The following is a 22,565-nucleotide window of genomic DNA, read 5'->3' on the forward strand; positions in this document are numbered from 1 at the left end:
AGTAAATCTTTTAGTTAGGAGAGATGATAGAGGTTCTGTTTAGTCAACAAAAATGATGGACTTGGTATTAGGTCTATCTTGTACCTTACTGATAGAAATTGGTATAGTTATGCTCTAACTGTATTTTGAGAGAAAAGTTTTTTATTTTAACAGAAAGTGTGATATGTAGGAGGAGCTATGGTGAGAGGAGTAAGGAGAGGAAGGGGAGGAGCTAGGAGAGGAGGAGGAGAATGAGAGGAGGAGCTAGGAGGTGTGTGTGTGTGTGAGAGAGAGAGAGAGACAGAGACAGAGAGACAGAGAGAAACACAGAGAGAGAGACAGAGACAGAGAGAGAAAGAGAGAGAGAGAGAGAGAGAGAGAGAGAGAGAGAGAGAGAGAGAGAAAGAGAGAGAGAGAAGAAGAAGAAGAAGAGAGGTGGGGAGGGGAACATGGAGGTGGATGCTGGCGAGTCTCTGCCAGTCAAAGATAGTTGGTATGTCTAGGTTGGGTATTGGGTTACACTTCTGATTGTATGGACATCTTGTTATTGAGCATTGCCAAACTTATAAAGCCTGTGGTTAACATTTTAAAATTAAAATAAAAAAAAAAAGATTACCTGTCACATTGTACTTCCATAAGGATAAGAATATCACTGATCTCACATATACTAACCCTTGTCATTTTTAATTTTTTTTTATATTTTAAAATCACTTCTTTCCTAAACTCAAGGTACATGGAGGAAATTGTTGAGAGTACTCTGTCCTTGTTGTCAGTCAAACACGAGCAAAGCCACCTGGTGTCACAGAAGATTTTGGATCCCATCTATTTTTTTGCATTAGTTGATACTAAGGCTGTGTGGTTCAAAAAATGGATGGTAAGGAAAAATGTTTTGTCTCTGTCATTTTAGGGACTGGCCTATGTTCCTGTGCTTGGTGTGTGCTAAGTTCTCATTGCTTTTCTGCATGTGTTAATGCCTTTAACCTGTACACAGATGGATGTGGTGGTAGAAAGACATCCGTCTCCCATTTGGTAGTATCAGATTTACAGCACGGGGAAGCTATTTTGCCCAGGACTTTTTGCCTAGTCAGAGTTAGGATAGTTTTTTAAGTGGTACTCTATTTGAATCTTTTTAAGGTGAATTATCTGTTAAGGATTCTAATCATCACAATACTTAAAAGCTTCAAAATTTTTAAATAGATGTTGTAGGACATAAGGATTCAGGACTCACTTTTCTTGGGTGTAGAGGACCATGCCTAGAATCAGTTCCTGTTTGCTGCTTCCTGAACTGGACTTAGGCATTATGTTTAATGCCTGAACTGGCAGTTTCCACTGAAGCTTATGACAGCCCCAAACTGAAAGTCGTGTTAAAGCAGTCTTTACACTGTCACTCCTGTCAGCTGAGGTGGAGTAACAGAGTTCCTCTTGTAGCAGTAGCAGCAGCAATACAGACTTCTGTGCTGATGTCTTTTTCACCCCGTCTACCCAGCTCTAGGTTTTTGACTCAGTAGACCAGACAGAGGGCCAGGGACCTGCCTTGTGAGCACTGAGCCTCTCATGTAGTACTCAGCAGGGCAATTTGACGATTGCCTAGCTGCCTTTGCCTTTTGATGTTGATACAAGACATGCCCCATGTATTATCTGAAACATTCCTTTTATACTGTTAAATCTAAGTGGAGAGCCATCACTTCACTAACAGATCTTAAAGGACATTCTAGAAAACACATTCTAATACTGGTCCTGGCTTCTAATCCATTTTCACTACATATTTTTCATGTTATAAAAATATACCATGAACTCAAGACAGTAAAAACACTTGAAAAAGCACCAGAGTAGAACCACAAAGTTTGTATTTTTTATTGCTTTTAAAATATAGTTATTATTGTTATTTTTTTTAACCATTATGTTTGACCAGGTCATGTGCAAGAGCCTAAACTCTCAGACAACATTTCATTTTTTTTTTTTTTTGTATAAAACTTGATGTGTGGGTAGGCAACCAGGATTCCAGACACAACTTAGAACACAACTTTGTCTTTAGTGCTAACCCCTTACATTACCTATGTAGTAGTGTCTGACAAGTCTTTAAAATTTATTATTTAATTAATATTACTTAATTTAAATTAATTTAATTCATTTGCCTGAATCCTTTATACCCCAGATCTGATACTTTTTCTTAATTTTCTCGAAGATAAAACTAGCTTTATTGGAGACGATATGCAAAAAATGTAATGGCACATTAAAGAAAACCCTACACAACACAGGGATAATCCTTAAGTCCTAGGATTATACAAATTTATGTTTGTATAATATATATTAATATGTTTTTTGGTTTAAACAAAAGTGAAATTATAGTCTAATAACAAGCTTTTACACTTAACCTTTGATTTTCAGCGCATAAGTGAATGAGGTAGATTACAAAAGTAAATACCACAGAATTATTGTCAAAGCAACAGAAATTTTGCTCATTCTCTTGTATCCTTTGTGTCTAAGGTCAGGGTTCGCAGTCATACTGCGTAAAGGACCAGGTAGTAAGTATCTGCAGCTTGGGGACTGTACAGTTTTGCAGCATTTCAATAAATGATAACAACTGGAGAGTGTTTCAACAAGATATTATTTACACAAGTGCATAGTAAGTTGATTTGGTTTGAGGGCTCTAGTCTTTTGATCCTGATGATAAGGATTAAATAATGTTTCTTTCTCAGAAATTCTTGTGTGTAAACCAGGTTGGTCTTGAACTCACTGTGCAGTTGAAAATGGACTTGAACTTGATTCTCTCATCTTTATCTCCAAAGTACTGGGGTTATGAGTGTGAATCACCATGCCTGGGAGAATGGGATAATACTAAAAGTAGTTTCATTTAAATACCAGTATATTTTTTTGGTAACACTGAGAAAGGAATTAATGGTTTGTTTTGAAACATTTAAGCCAAAGGGGTAAAAAAAAAAAAAAGCACTGAGTTTTGATGAACTTTGAATAAAAATTCTATTCTAGTGAATTAAAAATTCTATTACCAGAATTCTAATGATGTTTAAAATCATGCCTTATTTTTATTGTTTTTAGATAAAATGAAAGAACTAATTAAAATATTAATGCTGCCTTGCTGGCATAATTTAGCTAAAATAGGTATAGTTTGCCCTTGCTTTCTATAGTTATGTATGTATGTATGTATGTATGTATGTATGTATGTATTTTTATTCTATCTATCTTTGGTCCTAAGGAAATAAAGCCATTTTGGATATAGCCATTTATTTAAAAGTAATATTGGCATTAGGTGACAAAGATGCTGTCTCATTTGCAGAATTCTGTGCGTGTGCTCAGTATACAATTGGTGGTCTTGTCTGCCTCTTGTTTACATATTTTTCCTTGAATAATGCACTGGTATAAATTGGTTTCCTCAACTCTGACCTGTCCCTAAATGACCTACACTATTTTTTATGTAATTAGCGGTCCTGTGATTATTATGCTTGTAGTTCATTGCAAAGAAAAGCCTGCTTGACATTGATTGTAATATTTTACACCTGAGTTATGGTGTGGTTTATGATATTGGAAATGATCGAGGAAATAGGTTTTAAATGACATATCTTTAACATTAACTGCTTTTCTCTTTAATTTTAGCATGCATATTACAGCAGAACTGCAGTACTCAGACTTCTTGAAAAGAAATATAAATGTCTGGTAAGCTACATGTCTGTTTTTATGATGAGAAATAATATTACACAAAGATGTAGTGCCTTAAATATGCAAAACTGAGTGGCAGTGATTAACAGTGGGCAATGAAGCAGTTCCTTTTAATGCGACCTTAAACTACCATCCTGTGAAGTGTAAAGAGATGAGAGTATTACAGTGTAGTAAGGGAAACAATTAGCAAATAGGTAAGTATGTGGCAAATTGGCCATAGTTTTAAGTATGGACATGTGATTTGACTCAGATCAGTTGTTAATAAGGGAAATACTTCTATAAAATATTTTGATACTCTTGAGTGACAGTTCATGAAAAAGACTCAGTGAAAAATGTTTCTGTGTTTTCAAAAATTGCCTTAAATGATACCAGATGCAGGTGGATATTATAAATGTCTTAACACCCTCCCAAAAGAAACCTCACAAAGAAACCTATGTTTACTGCTATTATGGAGCAATGTATAAGGATACTGAAAGAAATTGAAAAGAAATCAGTAAAACATAACACGTGACAAATATGAAAATATGTAATTTTAAAAAAGCATTTAAGAAAGTAATGATTATGGCTTATGTGTTGAGTCAGAACCTTGAGTTTAGAAGCTATCAGGAGGCAGGACAAAACAAATGATCAGAAAGACTAAAAAGCACAAGGAACACATAGATGCAGAGACTCACACACTTGCACACACAGAAATGTTATAAAAGCAACTGTAAGAAAGAAAGAAAACTAAACAGAAAAACAAAACCAAAACAACACAAAACACCCCTAAAGAATACCATTGAGTTTGTTTTGGGCCGGAGAGATGAGTCAGTCTTGAAAGACTAGACTCACAACCAAAACATCAAGAGTTTGTTCTGTGTTGGTCACCTACTTCTGGGTATGGGGCCTGCCTTTTAAGTGTTACTTATATAACCAGTGAGACTCTTGTTAGAGAAAACTAATTTTTACTTTGTGAATGGTTATCAATTGGAGATAGTTTCTGGGTTAAGGATAGGGACTTGTGTCTACTTTCCCTCTCAGTGTTGGAGCCCCATCTGGCTTTGTGCAGGCCCTGTGCACTGCCATCGTCTCTGAGAGGTTATATGTGCATCAGTCCTGTTGTGACTAGAAGGTCTTGGTTCCTTCGTGACTTCAATCACTGACTTTTACAGTCTTCATGTCTCTTCTGCAGACTTTGCAGAGCCCTGGGGGGGGGGATTTGATCTCCCCTTTAGGACTGAGTGTTCCAAGGTCCCTCACTCCCAGGTCCCTGACTTCTCTCATTTCAGGATTTTGGCCACTCAAGCAGTGTTAGGTATGTGTTCCATGCAGTTATAGACTGTGGTCTTAAATCCAGTCAAGTATTGGTTGATTTCTCTCCTAGTTAGGGTTACTATGGCTGAGATTAAACACCATGACCAAAAGCAACTTGGGCAGGAAAGGGTTTATTTCATTCACAGTTCTATATAATAATTACTCATCAAAAGCAGTGAGGGCAAGAACTCTACAGGGTAGGAAACCAGAGGCTGAAGCTGATGCAGAAGCCATGGAGGGGGGGTGCTTACTGGCTTGCTCCTCATGGCTTACTCAACCTGTTTTCATATAAAACCCAGTAATACCAGCCCAGGGATGGCACCACCCACAATAGGCTAGGCCCTCCTCCATTAATTACTAATTAAGAAAATGCACTACAGGCTTGACTATAGCCCAGTCTTGTGAAGGCATTTTCTCAATTGATGTTCCCTCCTTTCCATGACTAGCTTATGTCAAGTTGACATACAACTAGCCAGCATAGTTACTGCTACAACTTTTGTGCCACTATTGACCCAACATATCTTTCAGCTAGGTCACAATTGTAGATCAAAGTGTTTGTTGCTGAAGAGTTGGGTTGAAGGCTCTAGGTGGTCAGCAGCTTGAATTCTTCATGCTCAGTGAATTATGTGGGCATTATCTTCAGCAGTACGACCTTACCATCAGTATGTAGAGAACAACCAGTAGTTCTGTCAATAGCACGTGTGGTTTTGGGTTCCATGGGATCCGTCGACCAATAATTCAATTAGATGTAACCTATTCCTGGCACTGGAAATTTCATTTGGCCATGAGATGTTTAGCTGGGGCTTCCTCTCTCCTGTCGTCTAGTTAGATTTCTTTCATCTGTGTAGATGCTTCTAATGTAGTGGGTTACCATATGACTCAAATGGCCCTTAGTTGTAGCTATCCCTCCCTGCATTCCCTTCCTTATCCCATTCTATCTCCCCCTTTTCATTTTATCCTCTCTTTCTAGGTCCCCTTGTCCCCCATTCATCAGTTACTATTCATTCTATTTTCCTGTCCTAGGGAAATTCTTCCCTTCTCCCTAGTGCCTTACTTTGTATGTACTATGTGGTTATACAGGTTGTAGCCTGCTTATTGAAGACTTTACAGCTAACATCTGCATCTAAGTGATTACATATCATATTTGTATTTTAGAGTCTGGGTTACCCTACTTGCAATGATTTTTCTAGCACTATGCATTTAACTGTGAATTTCACGATTTCCAGCAACTGCTATTTTAGATCACTTTGGATGACAGTCTCATTTTGTTGGAAAATGTGTTGAGAGTTGTACTATAGAGAAGTGTTAAAGCAAAAATTGATAGTTAAGAGGCTGCACAGTAAATGAAGAACTAGATAATAGAAGTCTAAGTTAAGACTGTGACAGCGTATTGGGATAAAAAGATGATTCAGGCATGGTGTATTTAGAAGGCAGAATTTAGAGGTTGTGGCTTTTGAATGGGCAGTTGGTGGCACCTTGGAATGATTAATGCCCTTAGCTGAGGTAAGGGACACAGTAGGAGAAGAACATTTTCTGGGAAAGATGCTGCTGCTTTGATGTGGTCGGTTTGTGTGTACTGAGTGTGAGAGGCACAACCAGAGCTAGGTCCGCACCTCTGAAGTTTGATTTAGGCAAGGTGTAAGTGGAGAGAAAATCTGAAGGCATTCTGTGGATTAAATGATTCTCTGGGATGATGCACACGACCTTGCAGCTATGCTTCTGCCTGTCATGCTTTATAATGAAAGGAGAGGAGAGACTGAAGTAAGAAAGAAGATGTATTCAGATGCCTAATGGCTATGAAAGGGTAAGATGCTAGCTGTCTTTTTCCATTTGGGTTCCCAAAGGCCAGTTTACATCTTCCAAGATTGCCTTGTGATAAGTTGTTACATACTGTCTGTGGAGAGGTCCTTTAGAGACTCTGTGACCAGATTACCTGACTGATTTTGATCTGGAGTCTTAGATTAGTAGATTGAAAGCAGATGTGCAATGTGAACATCTGTATTTGTAGAAACGGTTTAGGTATATGGGAAGCCTTCTCACCAGTCTTAGAAATATTAACCAAACAAAACAACAATCCCAGAAAAAGAACCTCCATGTGACCATAGCCTACCCATGGAAAAGTAGCATGGTCCTGCTCTCGTACCATACACCAGCTGCTGTTGTCTGTTATTCTTTATCTTAGATACCTTTATATTTTCAATTCTTATTCCTTTATTATACGCTAGCTGTCTCTACCACTTGAGACTAGTCAGCAAAAATATCAACAAAGTCTGCTCTCACCAGTCTTTATCTTACTGAGGGCAGCTATTTTGTTCATAAATTATAAGGCAGAATTATAGAATTAAAAGGCATCTATAAGATGTATGTCTGTAGGTCAGGAGAGATGGCTCAGTGGTTAAGGGCATTTGTTGCTCTTATAGATGACCCAGGATCGCTTCCAGCACCCACATGGCAGCTCACAACCACCTATAACTCCATTTAAGGGATTCAGTACATTGTTCTGGGCTCTCAGGGCACCTGAGTGCATATGGTGACCAGAAACACACACAGGCACATACACATAAATAATAAAAAGAAATAAAATTTAAAAAGAAGTATGTCTGTGGTCAAGGGTTTTGGAAATCTCTGCTGTGAAGAATGGAAACATGATAATTGTGACCTTTGGGGGCAACAAGATTGCACACTTTTTTTTTTTTTTTAATAAACTGTTACCTTGTTCTTTGGAATTTGAGATTTTTTAATTAATATTTTATTTATTTACATTTCAGATGTTATCCCCTTTCCCCATCCCCCCTCCCATAAACTCCCTATCCCATCCCTCCTCCTCCTTTTTGCTTTTATACCATTTTAATTACGTGGAAGTATTAAGGTCAGTACTAGGTTGAGGAACTAGCAACACATTAGATGCAAATAAGACAGTAAACACAAATAGTAAAAGAAAAAGCAAGGCAATAAACAAAGTCCCATGATCACTCCTGTGACCACTATTTCTAAGGGTTTATCAGGATGACCAAAATATCTGAGCCTACTTCCATGTCCTAGTCCAAAGTCATTTTCATGCCTGAAGCCTACTTCTTTGTTCTAGCCTAAAATTTATATTCCTGCCTGAAATTACTTCTTTGTTCTAGCCTAAGATTTAAATTCTAGCTTGAAATTACTTCTTTGTTCTAGCCTAATGTCAGATTTCTGCCTGAAGCCAATTTCCTTGTCTTTGGCCAAGATTCCTGCCAAGCAACCCCAAAAGCTCTCCACATCTCTCCCTTTTTTATTTCATAAACAAGACTGAGCCTGTCTTAGGTCATTCAGACAAGAATGCCTTTCTTACCTGTCATGGAATATGCCTTATCAAAAGCAATGCATTTCTGTCTTAGGTTGGTAAAGCTCAGTGCTGAATCCTACCAGTCCTTGCCTTGCCAGCTTGTTAAATTAATAACTCTGTCTGGGGGTCCATTTTCAGTTTCAAGTCATGCACTTTGGCTGCCAACATGTTGACAAGCTTTAACATGATGGGCAGGAATACAAGTATTCCCAGGACAACAAGGGCTAGCGTGATCAAGCTATATATGCCACTTTTGACGCTTGACCAAAATGGAAATATTGACCTGTAGCCATGGATAATTTTATGAGCATTATCTGAAGCATCAAAGATCAGCAGAGCAGCATTCTTTAAATTCATAATCTCACTCTGCAAAGTTAGAACATCCAGAGAGGTGTTAGAAGTATGCCAAATACTCTGCAAGTATCTTTAATCTTTTTCCTAATTATAATGACTATCATCATAAATTTTAGAAGTAACACAACTCCATTGGTATTTGGCATGACATTCAAGATAGCTCCTTACTGTTAAACTCTGAACCTCCTTCCAATAATTTGAATAGGATAAAGAGCATCAATCCAATGTTCCAAATACTTATCTAAATCCTCTTCTATACTCAACACATTAGTAACATTTTTTTTTTTTTGTTAAATGATTAACAAAAGTAGCTGTCTTAACTTCTTGTGTCAAAGAAATTTCAGAAGCAGTGGTGCTAGCAATCAATGTAATTAAAGCTGTTATACCAGCAATAATCAAGCCCACTACCCTCTTGCTTCTGCTGAGTTTGAAAATTTTTAAGGACTGAAAGACCTGAAGGGGTTTGCAACCCCATAGGAAGAACCATAATATCAACCAACCAGACAGCCCAGAGCTCCCAGGAACTAAACCACCAACCAGAGAGTACACATGGAGGGACCCATGGCTCCAGCTGCATATGTAGCAGAGGATAGCCTTGTTGGGCCTTAATGGGAGGAGAGGCCCTTGGTCCTGTGAAGGCTCAATGCCCCAGTGTAGGAGAATGCCAAGGTGGGGAGATGGGAGTGGATGGATGGGTTGGAGAGCACCCTCATAGAAGGCAGATGGGGAATAGGAAGTTTCTTGGAGGAGGGAATGGGGAAAGGAGATAACATTTGAAATGTAAGTAAAGAAAGTAGCCAATAAAGTAAAAAAAAAAAAAAAAGAAAATTTTTATTAGCTGTCAATGATTCTGATCTTTGAGGTGGAAACAAGTGCTTGATTCATTTGGCATGTTTCTGGGTAGTGAGAAGAAAAGCCTCCAAGGCGAGGGAGCTGAGAAGAGACTTTTATAATAACAGGCACTGACTGATTCTGTTGGGTAAACAGTACATTTAGAATAAGAATGAGACTTTATTTCTATAAATATAGTTTATTATTTTAAAAAAGTTTAAATATGCATGCCTATATGTGTGTCTGTGCACCATGTGTGTACCTGCTGCTTGCAGAGTCTAGAAGGTTTTAGATTCTCTAGAACTGGAGAACATATGGTTGTGAGCCACCATGTGGATGCTGGTAATTGAACCTGGTCTTCTGTAAGAATGAGTGCTGTTCAACCACTCTAGCCAGCACCTATTGTTTAAATTTTAACAATTATTAACAAGTATAGGAGTAATTTTTCCAATATCTGTTTTCTTAAATTAATTTTAAAAATTAGCAAGCTCAGTGACATGATCTCACATGCTTTTTTGTATACACACCTCCTTAGGCTTTTTAATAACTCTGATTGATGTTTGACCTTTTTGATACACAGGCTATGTACTTCAGGAACTAATCAGTTGATATCATTCTTTCTTTCTCAGATAACTACAGCAGTTCAACAGTGTGTTCAGTACTTGGAATTGTGTGAGGCTATGAAAACTGATGAAATTTTGGGACATCCAAAGCATTGTGGTAAGCATTGTTTTCTCTATTATATTAAAATGGCTAACTTATTAAAATCAAACTAGAAATGGCTTAAATTTCTTTAAAAAAATTTTTTTTTAAAAATTGGATATTTTATTTATTTACATTTCAATGGTGATCCACTTTCCAGGTTTCCCCTTGGAAAACTCCCTACCCCATTCCCTCTTCCCCTGCTTCTATAAGAGTGCTCCCCTATGCACCCACACACTCCCACCTCACCACCCTAGCATTCCCCTACACCGCGGCATGCAGCCTTCACAGGACCAAGGGCTTCTCCTCCCACTGATGTCAGATAAGGCCATCCTCTGCTACATATGCAGCTGGAGTTATGGGTCTCTCTATGTGTTCTCTTTGGTTAGTGGTTTAGTCCCTGGGAGCTATGGGGGGTCTGGTTAGTTGATATTGTTGTTCTTCCTATGAGGTTGAAATCCCCTTCAGCTCCTTCAGTCCTTTCCCTAACTCTTCCCAGTTGGGGTCCCTGTGATTAGTCCAGTGGTTGGCTGTGAGTATCCACGTCTGTCTTAGTCAGGTGCTGGTAGAGCCTTTCAGAAGGACACTCATACTAGGCTCCTGTCAGCAAGCACTTCTTGGCATCAGCAATAGTGTCAAGGTTTGGTGTCTGCAGATGGGATGGATCCCAAGATGTTGTGTTCTCTGGATGGCCTTTCCTTCCATCTCTGCTCCATTTTTTGTCCCTGTGTTTTCTTTAGACAGGACCAATTCTATGTTAAAATTTTTACGATGGGTTGATGGGTCCATCCCTCAACTATGGAGTGTGCCTATCTATTGGAGGTGGTCTCTTCAGCTTCTATACACTGCTTGTTGGATATTTTGGCTAATGTCATCTCTTTGGGTCCTGGAAACCTTTTGCTTCCTTGGTGTCTGGGACTTTCTAGTGGTTCCCCTCATTCTCTACCCCTCCCCCACTGCTACATATTTCTATTCATTTTCCTGACTCTCTGGACTTCTCTCTTGTCTCTTCCCATATATAAGGGTTTTGAAAATGTGCATATATATGAAGTGGTAAGCACATTTTACTCATACATACCCTTCTATTTTCCCCTTCCTTACTTCCCATCCCATTCTCCTTTATTCTCCTAGATGGTTTAGCCTGTGTTTTACTATCATACATACATGATATTAAATATACATATAATTATTATATATGATTAATTGTATATAAATCATATATATTATATAATATCACAGGTATATATGTATATGTGTATTTGTATGTACATGATTTATATGTATGTATAGACATGATTTTATGTGTATGAAATGTTGTTAGTAAAACTTAGGACATATTTGTCTGAGATTGGCTTAATTTCTTAATATGATTCTCCCTAGTTGAATCTATTTTCTTGAGAATGGCATAAATTCAGTTTTCTTTGTATCTGAAAACACTGTTAATCATACACACACACACACACACACACAGAGAGAGAGAGAGAGAGAGAGAGAGAGAGAGAGAGAGAGAGAGAGAACCATTGTGGATGGTGATTAATAAGACTGATATATAAACATGTCTGGTACAAATGACTGGGAGTTCTTTTAGGCGTCCGCCCAGGAATGGCATATCTAGATATATGGTATTCTTGGTTTGTGTTTTCTGAGGAACTTCCATACTGATTTCCATAGTTCTGGGGCTAATTCACATTTCTAGCAACTATTTTAGGGTTCCCTTATACCCGTGTCTTCCCTGAGTTTGTTTCTATACTGTTATCTTTTTATTATTATTATTTTTACTGATATGGGTGTTTTGTTTATGTGTATGTCTGTGTACCACATTTATGCCTGGTGCCTGTGGAGGCCAGAAAAGACATTGGATTCTCTGCGTTGGTTGTGAGCCACCATATGATGCTGGGAATTGAGCCCAGAGCCTCTGGAAGAGCACCAAGTACTCTTAACAGCTGAGCCATTTCTCCATCCCTAGTCATTGCTTGCTTCCTTTATGACTGTCATTCAGATTGGAGTGAGATGCAACCTTGGTGTATGCTAGTTGGCATTTCTCCATTGGTTAGTGAGGCTGAATTTTTCATATATTCTTTGATCATTTCTGTTTCATTTTTTGAGAACTGTCATTCTTTCTGATTGGGGTGTTTTGTTTCCTGTTGTTTTGTTTTTGGATTTGCTTGTATATTCTAGATGTTAACCTTCTCTCTGATGCATAGCTAGCACAGTTTTCCCCTATTGTGCAGGCTGCCTACATTCACTTTACTGCTGTCTTTGTTGTACAGATGATTTTCACATGAGGTCCCATTTGTTGACTATTGGTTTTATTTCCTGAGCAACAGAGTCCTATTGAGAAGTGTGTCTTGAAGTGTCTTCCCTAAATTTTGCTCTAACAGTTTCAGAGTACTGTTTTGAGATCTTGGATCCATTTGAGATGATACACACACACACACACACACACACACACACACACGCACACACACACACTTACTTTCAGGTTGAAAGATAAAGATGCAGTTTCATCTTGTACACAAAGATACCAATTGTCTCTGTACTATTTATTGAACAAGCTGTCTTCTCCAATGTGATTGTATTTGTATTTGTTTGAATTGTCTTGGAACCGTGAGGTTCTGTTACTTTGGTCCTAGAGGATAAGCTGAAATCAGGTTCCTCCAGACTTACTATTTTTGATAAGAATTGCTTTGACTTTCTGGGGTTTTTAGTACTTTAATGTGAATTTTAATATTGTTTTCAAGTATTTCTATGACAAATGATGCTAGAAATTTTTTTGTTTATTCAGTTTACATCCCAATATCACCCCCCTTCTCCTCCCAGTACCCCCTCACATAGACCTGTCCTCATTTATCCCTCCTCTTCTTCTTTGAGAAGGTAAAGCTCTGCTCTAGGTATCACTTCCCACACCTTCTTGCTACCCTGTCTGTGTCTCCCTGCCCCATCAGGTTGTTGCAGGACTAGGTACAGCATATCCCATTGAGGCCAGACAAAAACAGTCTATTTAGGGAAACTGGATCCATAGGCAGGCAGGCAGCAGATTCAGGGAGGGCCCCCACTCCTGTTGTTGGGGGCCAAGGTGCTCACATGTAACATATATGCAGGAATTCTAAGTCCAGCCAGTGCTTTCTCTTTGGGAGCTGCCAAGGGTCCAGGTTAGTTGACTCTGTTGGTCTTCCTATAGAGTCCTTGTCCTCTTTGGGTCCCTCAATCCTTCTCCCAGCTCATCTATAGAGTCTTTGAGCTCCATCTAGCATTTGGTTGTATGGGTCTCTGCATCTCTTTCCATTGGCTTCTGGGTTCAGCCTCTCAAAGGACAGTTATGTGAGGCTTCTGTCTGCAAGCATAACAAAGTATCATTAATAGTGTGAGGGATTGGTTCTTGCCCATGCGATGAGTCTCAAGTTGGGGAAGTCATTGGTTGGCCATTCCCATAGTCTTTGCTCTGTGTTTGTGCTTATACATCTTGTGGGCTTGATGCATATTGGGTTGAAGCTTTTGTGGGTGAGTTGCTGCCCTTTCCTTCATTGGAAGTCTTTCCTGGCTATAGGAAGTGGCTACTCCAGTATCCATATTCCCCACTGCTAGGAGTCTCAGCTAGAGTGCCCCAGAGACTACCCTTAGGCCTCCCCCATCCCAGGTCTCTGGTATGTCCTAGAGATTGTCCCCTGGACATTTCCCTTCTTATCCCCCTGTTCTCACTACTTCTGATTCCCCACCCCTACCTCACTCTGCTCCTCATCCCCTCTCTCACCTAGTTCCCTCCTTCCATTTACCTCCGGTATCTATTTTGATTCTTCTAAGAGAGATTCAATTATCCTCCCTTGGGCTCTCCTTATTTGGCTTCTCTGGATCTATTGATTATAGCATGGTTAACCTGTACTTTATGGTGAATATCTACTTATGAGTGAGTATATACCATGCATGTCCTTTTGGGTCTGAGTTGCTTCATTCAGGATGATTTTCTAGTTCCATCCATTTGCCTGCCAAATTCATGATGTCCTCATTTTTAATGGCTGAGTAGGATTCCATTATAAACGAACTACATTTTCCTTATTGATTCCTCAGTTGAAGAACATCTTGATTGTTCCCAGTTTCTGGCTATTAGGAATAAAGCTGGTATAAACATAGTTTAGCCAGTGTCCTTATGGCATGATGGGGCATATTCCCAGTTTTCTGAGAAATCATCAAATTGATGACAAGTTTGTACTCCCATCAGCAGTAGAGGAGTGTTCCCCCTTGCTCTGCAACCTCACCAGAATGTGCTGTCCCCAGAAGTTCTTTTATTGTTCAGGATTGTTTTTTTAGCTATTCTAGGTTTTTTGTTTTTCCATATGAAGTTGAGAATTATTCTTTCATGATATTTTAAGCATTGTGTTGTAATTTGGATGGAGATTGCATTGAATCTGTAGATTGCTTTTTATAAGATGACCATTTTAATCGTGTTAATCCTACTGGTCCATGAGAATGGGAGATCTTTCCATCTTCTGATATATTCCCTAATTTCTTTCTTCAAAGACTTGAAGTTCTTGCCATATAGGGCATTCACTCTCTTGATTAGAGTTACAACAAAATACTTTATATTATTTGTGACTTTTGTGAAGGGTATTGTCTCTTTAATTTCTTTCTCAGCCTGTTTATTGCTTGTATAAAAGAGGGCTACTGGGTTTTTTGAGTTAACTTTGAATCCAGCCACTGTACTGAAGGTGCTAACCAGCTGTAGAAGTTTTCTGGTAGAATTTTTAGGGTTACTTATGTGTACTATCATATCATTTGCTAATAGTGATACTTTGACTTCTTCCTTTCCAGTTCATCTCCCCTTGATCTCCTTTAGTTGTCTGAATTCTCTAGTGAGAACTTCAAGTAGTATATTGAAGACATTGGAAGAGAGTGCACAGCCTTGTGTTGTCCCTGATCTTAGTGGAAATACTTTAAGTTTATCTCCATTTAATTTGATGTTGGTTGCTAGCTTGCTTTATATTGCCTTTATTGTGTTTAGGTTTGCCCGTTGTATTCCCGCTCTTTCCAAGACTTTTATCATGAAGGAGTGTTGGATTTTGTTAAATGCTTTTTTGACATGTAGTGAGATGACTGTGGGTTCTCTCTCTCTCTCTCTCTCTCTCTCTCTCTCTCTCTCTCTCTTTCTGTTTTTGGTATCAGTTTGTTTATAAAGTGAATTATGTTGATGGATTTTCGTATATTTAACCACACTTGCATCTTTAGGATGAAGCCTACTTGATCTTGGTGAATGATGTCTTTGATTTGTTCTTGGAATCAGTTTGCAAGTATTTTACTGAGTATTTTTGCATCCATGTTCATAAGGGAAATTGATCTGAAATGTTGAGTCATTGTGTGGTTTAGGTATCAGGGTGACTGTTGCCTCATAGAATGAGTTTGGCAGAGTTCCTTTTCTTTCTATTTTGTGGAATAGTTTGAGGAGTATTGGCATTAGCTTTTCTTTGAAAGTCTGGTAGAATTGTGCCCTAAAACCATCTGCTCCACTGCTTTTTTTGGTTGGGAGACTTTTAATGACTGCTTCTATTTCCTTAGGGCTTATATTATTCAGATATTTATTATTCAGAGTATTCAGATAGTTTATCTGCTCATGATTTAGCTTTGGCAGTTGGTATCTGTCTAGAAAATCATCCATTTCATTCAGGTTTTTGAGGTTTGTGGAGTTCAAGTTTTTGAAATAAGACCTAATGCTTCTTTGAATTTCCTCAGTGTTCATTGTTTATATCTTCCTTTTCATTTCTGATTTTGTTAATTGGAGTCCTGTCTCTCTGCCTTTTAGTCAGTTTGGCTAAGAGTTTGTCTAGCTTGTTGATTTTCTCAAAGAAACAGCTCTTGATTTTGTTGATTCTTTATTCTTTATATTGTTCTTGTTGTTTCTGCTTTGTTGATTTGAAGTCTGATTTTGATTATTTTTTGCAGTCTATTCCTCCTGGGTGTTTGTTTCTTCTTTTTTTCTAGAGCCTTCAGATATACTTTTAGTTTGTTACTATGAAAATTCTCCAATTTCATTATGAGGGTACTTAGTGCTATGCCATTTCCTCTTAGTACTGCTTTCATAGTGTCTCATAAGTTGTGCCATTCTTTTCCTTGAATTTTAGAGAATCTTTACTTTTTTTCTTTATTTCTTACCTGACCCAGTGATCTTTGAGTAGAAAGTTGTTCAGTTTCCATGAGTATGTAAGCTTTCTGTTGTTTCTGTTGTTGTTGAAGTCCAGCTTTAATCCATGATGATGTGATAAGATGCAAGGGGTTGTTTCAATCTTATTATATCTGTTGAGGCTTGCTTTGTGATTGATTATATGGCCAATTTTGGAGAAGATTCCGTGAGGTGCTGAGAAGAAGGTATATTCTTTTGTGTTTGGGTGAAATGTTCTGTAGATATCTGTTAGGTCCATTTGAACCATAACCTTTGTTAGTTTCATCATATCTCTGTTAAGTTCTGTCTTGGTGACCTGTGCATTGGTAAAAGTGGAATGTTGAAGTCTCCCACTATTAATGTGTGTGGTTCCATGTGTGATTTAAGCTTTAGTAATATTTCTTTTATAAGTGTGGATACCCTTGCATTTGGGGCATAGATGTTCAGAACTGAGATGTACTTTTGGTGGATTTTTTCTTTGATGAATATTGTGTGTTTCCCTGTCACTTTTGATTACTTTCTGTTGAAGTCTAGTTGATTAAATCCTAGAATCACTACTCCAGCTTGTTTCTTGGGTCAGTTTGCTTGGAAACCCTTTTTCTAGCCCTTTATACTGACATAATGACTATCTTTATTGCTGAGATGTGTTTCTTGTATACAACACAGTGATGGCTTCTGTTAGCCTGTGTCCTTTTACTGGAGAATAGAGTTCATTGATATTGAGAGATATTAATTGTCGGAGTCTAGCCTTGATATGGATAGGAGTTCTCAACTGGAAACAAAGATATCTGGAAGGTGCATAATAAACAGACAGACTACTTTTTGGATACAAATTGACAGCCAATTATTCAAGGCTTAAAGGCCCTCTCTTCTCTCTCTCTCTCTCTCTCTCTCTCTCTCTCTCTCTGTCTCTCTCTCTCTCTCTCTCTCTCTCTCTCTCTCTCTCTCTCTCACACACACACACACACACACACAGCTTGAGGCTGCACATACCCTGCATTCTCCTGCGAACTCTGCTTTTCTCCTTTGCTCTCTTCTTTTCTCAAACTCTCACACTCCTACAAACCTCTGTGCATTCCCCTTTCACTCTCACACACATCTCACACACGTCTCACACACACCACATGCACTCTCCTTTCACTCACGCACACTCTCCATACACACCTCACATGCTCTCTTCACTCACTCTTCACACTCTCTTTCACATTTTCTTTACTCACTCTCCACTCGCCTCATATACAACTCATGGGCATCTATCTCACTCTCACCTCACTCTCCACATGTTCTTCACATGCTCTCCACATGCTCTTCACATGCTCTCCACATGCTCTCCACATGCTCTTCACATGGTCTCCACATGCTTTTCACATGCTCTTCACATGCTTTCTTGCCTTTTACTTGCCCCAGTCTTTTATTGATACTCCAAAAGCAGGTAGAAAAAAAGACATCATATGATCATTGCCAAATCAAATAGAAAAGAATAACCACATCCCACAGAGAATCAAGAATTACAGTTGTTCCTCAGAGTTTCAGGCTTCCCCTATTCTCAGGCCTATGATCAAAATAATAATAATTACAAACTTATCATTATTTAAACTTTAATGTTTGACTTATTATACTTCAGAGCTCAGAGCTCCAAGGTCAGCTACTTGCATTTTCCTGTGAAGCTCTAATGATAAATGACATGGGCAAAGCAGCCAGTCAGTGGCCAGAAAGACTCAAGTTAACCCTTAACTCAGTAGTTCCACTAGCTTTCTGCTTCTGTACATTGCACACAATGACTCTCCTAAGAGTCCCAGTGTTTTGACTTAGTTTTACTAGTATAAGATTTTATGTATTCTATGCTTTCTTATCCAGGAACCACTCTTAAATGTTTTGCAAAACTTATTTCATAACTTCAATAGTTTTTTCCTTTCTCGGAGTCCCAATGTTGGCTCTAATTAATTTTCTAATAATTTCTTCAAACTTTCTTTGCAAGTCAAGCATTAATCTGCAACTACTATTGTACAGTTATTGCATCGTTTCTAAGATGAGAACACACACCATGCACCTGGGCCATTAGGACTGTGCTGTGCCCCGTACCTCAATTTTTAATTGTTTAAGAATCATTATATCAAGGAACATCTAGTTTCACAGAGTTCATCAGAGCAGAAGGAGAAAGAAATAGGAAATCCAGATATATTAGAATGATTATTCTTACCAAGGCCAACTGAAAAGCAGTCACACACAAATGGAATCTATAGAGCTGTTGTCCAGGGCTAAGGTTAGGAGAAATTGGAACAACTGTTTTTTTACAAAGAACTGCTGCAGGCTTCTGAGATATCTCCATCCTGGGTTGCTGCGGGCAGTCACTGTCATGATATGCTGTCCCCAGCAATTAGTGACCAATGATTGATCCTTTCTTATTTTGTTGCTTGTGGTGGTTGAATCTGTGTGTGTGTGTGTGTGTGTGTGTGTGTGTGTCTGTGCGTGCTTCTCTTCTATTGGTTTTACTGGTGTGAAAGTATTTATTTTTTGTGTTTTCTTTGGTGTATTTAGCCTCATTTGGTTGGAGTTTTTCTTCTATTATCTTCTGTAGGGCTAGGTTTATGAAAACGTATGGTTTAAATTTGGTTTTGTCATGGAATATCTTGTTTTTTTTATCTCTGGTAATTGAAAGTTTTGCTGGGTATAGTAGTCTGGGCTGACATCTGTGGTCTCTTATGCTCTGCAAAATCTGCCCAGTCCCTTCTAGGTGTTAGTCTCTCTGTTGAGAAATCAGGTATAATTTTGATAGGTCTGCCTTTATATGTTACTTGGATCTTTTCCCTTGCAACTTTTAATATTCCCTCCTTGTTCATTATATTTAGTGTTTTGATTATTACGTGGCAGGAAGATTTTCTTTTCTGGTCAGTCTGGTGTTCTGTCAGCTTCTCATACATTTATAGGCATATCTTTAGGTTAGGGAAGTTTTCTTCTGTGATTTTTGTTGAAGGTATTTTCTGGACCTTTGAGCTTGGAATTTTCTCCTCCTTCTATTCCTATTATTCTTATGTTTGATCATTTCATAATTTCCTGGATATTTTGTCTTAGAAACTTTTTAGATTTGTATTTTATCTTACCAATATATTGATTTCCTCTATAATATTTTCTGTGCCTGAGATTCTCTCTTCCATTTCCTGTATTCTGTTGGTGATGCTTATGTATGTAGTTCCTGTTCTCTTTCCTAGATTTTCCATGTCCAGAATTGCCTCAGTTTGTGTTTTCTTTATTGCTTCCATTTCCTGTTTCAGGTCTTGTACCTATTTGATTGTATTTTTTTCTGTATTTCGTTATCTTCTTTTAAAGTGTCTACTTGTTTAAATTCGTTTTCCTGTATTTTCTTTTTTCTTTTTTCTTTTTTTTTTTGTTTTTTTCGAGACAGGGTTTCTTTGTGTGGCTCTGGCTGTCCTGGAACTCACTCTGTAGACCAGGCTGGCCTTGAACTCAGAAATCCGCCTGCCTCTGCCTCCCAAGTGCTGGGATTAAAGGCGTGCGCCACCACCGCCCGGCTTTTCTGTATTTTCTTAAGGAACTTATTTATGTCCTCTTTAAAGGTCTCTATCATCCTTATAAGATTGGATTTAAGGTCCTCTTCTTATACTACAGTTTCATTAGGAGATCCAGGGTTTGTTGCAGCAGGCATAGCTGGATTCTCATAATGCCATATTGTCCTGAGTTTTGTTGAATTTGTTTTTGCACTGTCCTTTAGGCATCTGGTTTTCCCTGGTGTTGGCTGGATGATTCTAATGGCAGCAGGACTTCTCAGGAAGGTGGGGGAGCTACAGGCCAGACAGTGGAGGTCAGGGTACTTTGCTGGCTGTATCTCAGGTGACCCCCACTGGCAAGAGATTAGTGAGGCAATATTCCAAACTGGTAGTTCTTGGGGTCCCTGCAGGCCTCCATGGGAAGCAGGATACATTTGGGGTCCTACAGGGTTCCAGAGGTAGATAGTGGAGTTCAGGTTTGCATGTGCAGCACACCTCTGCAGGCTGTGTCCCAAGCGTGCCTGGCTGAGAAAGGATTGCTGGAGTAGCGCTCCAGGCTGGTTAATCTTAGGGCCCTGAAGGCTTCCTCAGGAAACAGGATGCTCTTGGGGTCCTGCAGGCTCCTGGTGACCCACCGACCTACCTGTTTTTGTTTCCTTGATTATTGTTTTTCATTTTCATGTCATTAATTTCTCCTCTGATCATCGTTTTTCCTTTTTGTTTAGCAATTTTCAATTTTGCTTGTTGTTTTTCCAAAGTCCTTAGCTGTGTCATTGTTTATCCGATATCTGTCTGGTTTGCTAACAGTAGAACCTGCAGCTAGCTATAAGTTCTCTTCCTAGAACTACTCTTGTTGTGCATTGTAGCTATTCCTTTGTTGTGTTTTAGTGATGATTTGTTAGTTGTTGCTGATAGCAGGGTAAGATCACTTTCATTCATATAATATATATATTTGGTGGTGGTGATTTGAAAATGCTTGGCCTCAGGAGTGGGTCTATTAGGAGATGTAGTCTTGTTGGAGGAAGCGTCTCGCTGTGGGCTGGGCTGTGAGAGACCTTTCTTCTAGCTGTCTAGAAGCTAATCTTCTCCTGCTAGCCTTCCGATTAAGATGTAGAACTCTCAGTTCCTCTAGTGCCATGCCTATCTGGATACTGCCATGCTTCCTGCCTTGATGATAATGGATTGAATCTCTGAACCTGTAAGCCAGTCTTAATTAAATGTTGTTCTTTATAAGAGTTGCCTCAGTCATGGTGTCTATTCACAGCAATGGAAATCACAACTAAGATGTGTGTGTGTGTGTGTGTGTGTGTGTGTGGACACCCACTTCCACCCTGTGTGTTTCTCTGCCAATTTTTAATACAAGCCTCATAACTTGGCCGTCCCTTTCATATGTGATTGTGTAATCTGATTTTCTTAGGTTTCTTTTAGTACCAGTGCTTTTATTATTTATTTCTTCTCCTGTCGCCTCATCCACAGTGACTGCAGAAGTAGATATTTATTACAAAGTAGTGAACTTCATCTAAGACGTTCATCATTTTACTATGCATCACCAGATCTTCTTTTTCTTTAAATAATCATTTAAAAAATTTATTATTTTTTTTATGTTCCCTGGTGTTTTGTCTGAGTTCCCTGTCTGTATCTCCATGTGTGTGAGGGTGTCAGATTCTGGAACTGGAGTTACAGACAGTTGTGTGCTGCCATCTGGGTGCTGGGAATTCAACTAGGGTACTTTGGAAGAGCATCCCATGCTCTTTACTGCTGAGCCATCTCTCCTGCCTGGCATCATTTGTTTTTTTATGCCATCTTTCTTTATATTTTATAGATCAAGATGTTAATCTGATACATTTTGTGATCCTGCTATTGTTATTTTTCTAAGCAAATAAGTTATTTCAAGAATATGAACATAGTTTATAATTTATTCTTGGGCAAATTCTTAAACTGAAAGCAATGAAAAAATCTTCAAAGATAAATAATTGTTTTTTTTTTAAAGCCAGTGCATGTAGTAGATGAGAAAGCATTGAAGCCCTTTTTTATTTTTCACAATAAGTTTGTGTTACTTCACAGATTTGTTAACTTTTCTCATTTGTTGATATTAGAAGTTGCATCTCACACTTGCTCACCCTCATCTCCGTTGTATTAGCTTTTCTTGGATTTGCTTTTACCTAATGGAGGGTGTTTCACTGTATTCTTTTGTCACTTACCTCCAAATGCTTCTTCGTTTCTCCCGTGTTTGCCAACTTTGGATTGGTACAGCCTTCCACTCCTTCTGGCACTCAAGGAATTGAACAAGGAGCATATGCCATAAAGATAGGAGGGAACAAATTTAGATTCTTTTATCTTGGTTAATTATGTATTAGTTTGGAATCTGGCTAGATGTTATTAAGATTTGGATATAAATGTTGTCTGTCATAGGCTAATGTGTTTTAACTACTTGTTCTTATCTAGAGGCGCTATTTTTGGAGGATGTGGCCACTTTAGGAGGTGGGCTTTTGCTGGAAGAATGGGTCGGCTAGGAAGCATCACTTGAAGGTTCTACCTTGTTCCTGTTCTGGACTGAGCTGTCTTTGCTTCCTGATCTACCAGGTTGTGAACAAGTAGTCTGGTGCTCACAATTCGATAGGACTTGTCCTATTAGTGCCCTCTCTGCAGAGGATTAGTTCCCTCTCAGGAGATGGGCTACATCCCCTGAACTAGGAGCACAAATAAACTTCTTTGTAATTAAGTTGCTTTTGTTAGGTGATCAAGAGAAAGTTTTAGA

General features: G+C 38.6%; 1 protein-coding gene across 1 annotated transcript in view; it reads left to right on the top strand.

Moving 5' to 3' along the window:
• Positions 1–22,565, top strand: part of Tbc1d32 (TBC1 domain family member 32) — a 194,725-nt gene that overhangs the window by 27,319 nt on the left and 144,841 nt on the right. Inside the window, exons 9-11 of the mRNA XM_028772606.1 lie at positions 709–853; positions 3,592–3,651; positions 10,081–10,171. Of these exons, the coding sequence (XP_028628439.1) occupies positions 709–853; positions 3,592–3,651; positions 10,081–10,171 (296 nt within the window). The remainder of the gene's footprint in view (positions 1–708; positions 854–3,591; positions 3,652–10,080; positions 10,172–22,565) is intronic.

The sequence above is a fragment of the Grammomys surdaster genome, unplaced genomic scaffold (assembly GCF_004785775.1).
Source record: "Grammomys surdaster isolate TR1022 unplaced genomic scaffold, NIH_TR_1.0 215, whole genome shotgun sequence".
Taxonomy (NCBI): domain Eukaryota; kingdom Metazoa; phylum Chordata; class Mammalia; order Rodentia; family Muridae; genus Grammomys; species Grammomys surdaster.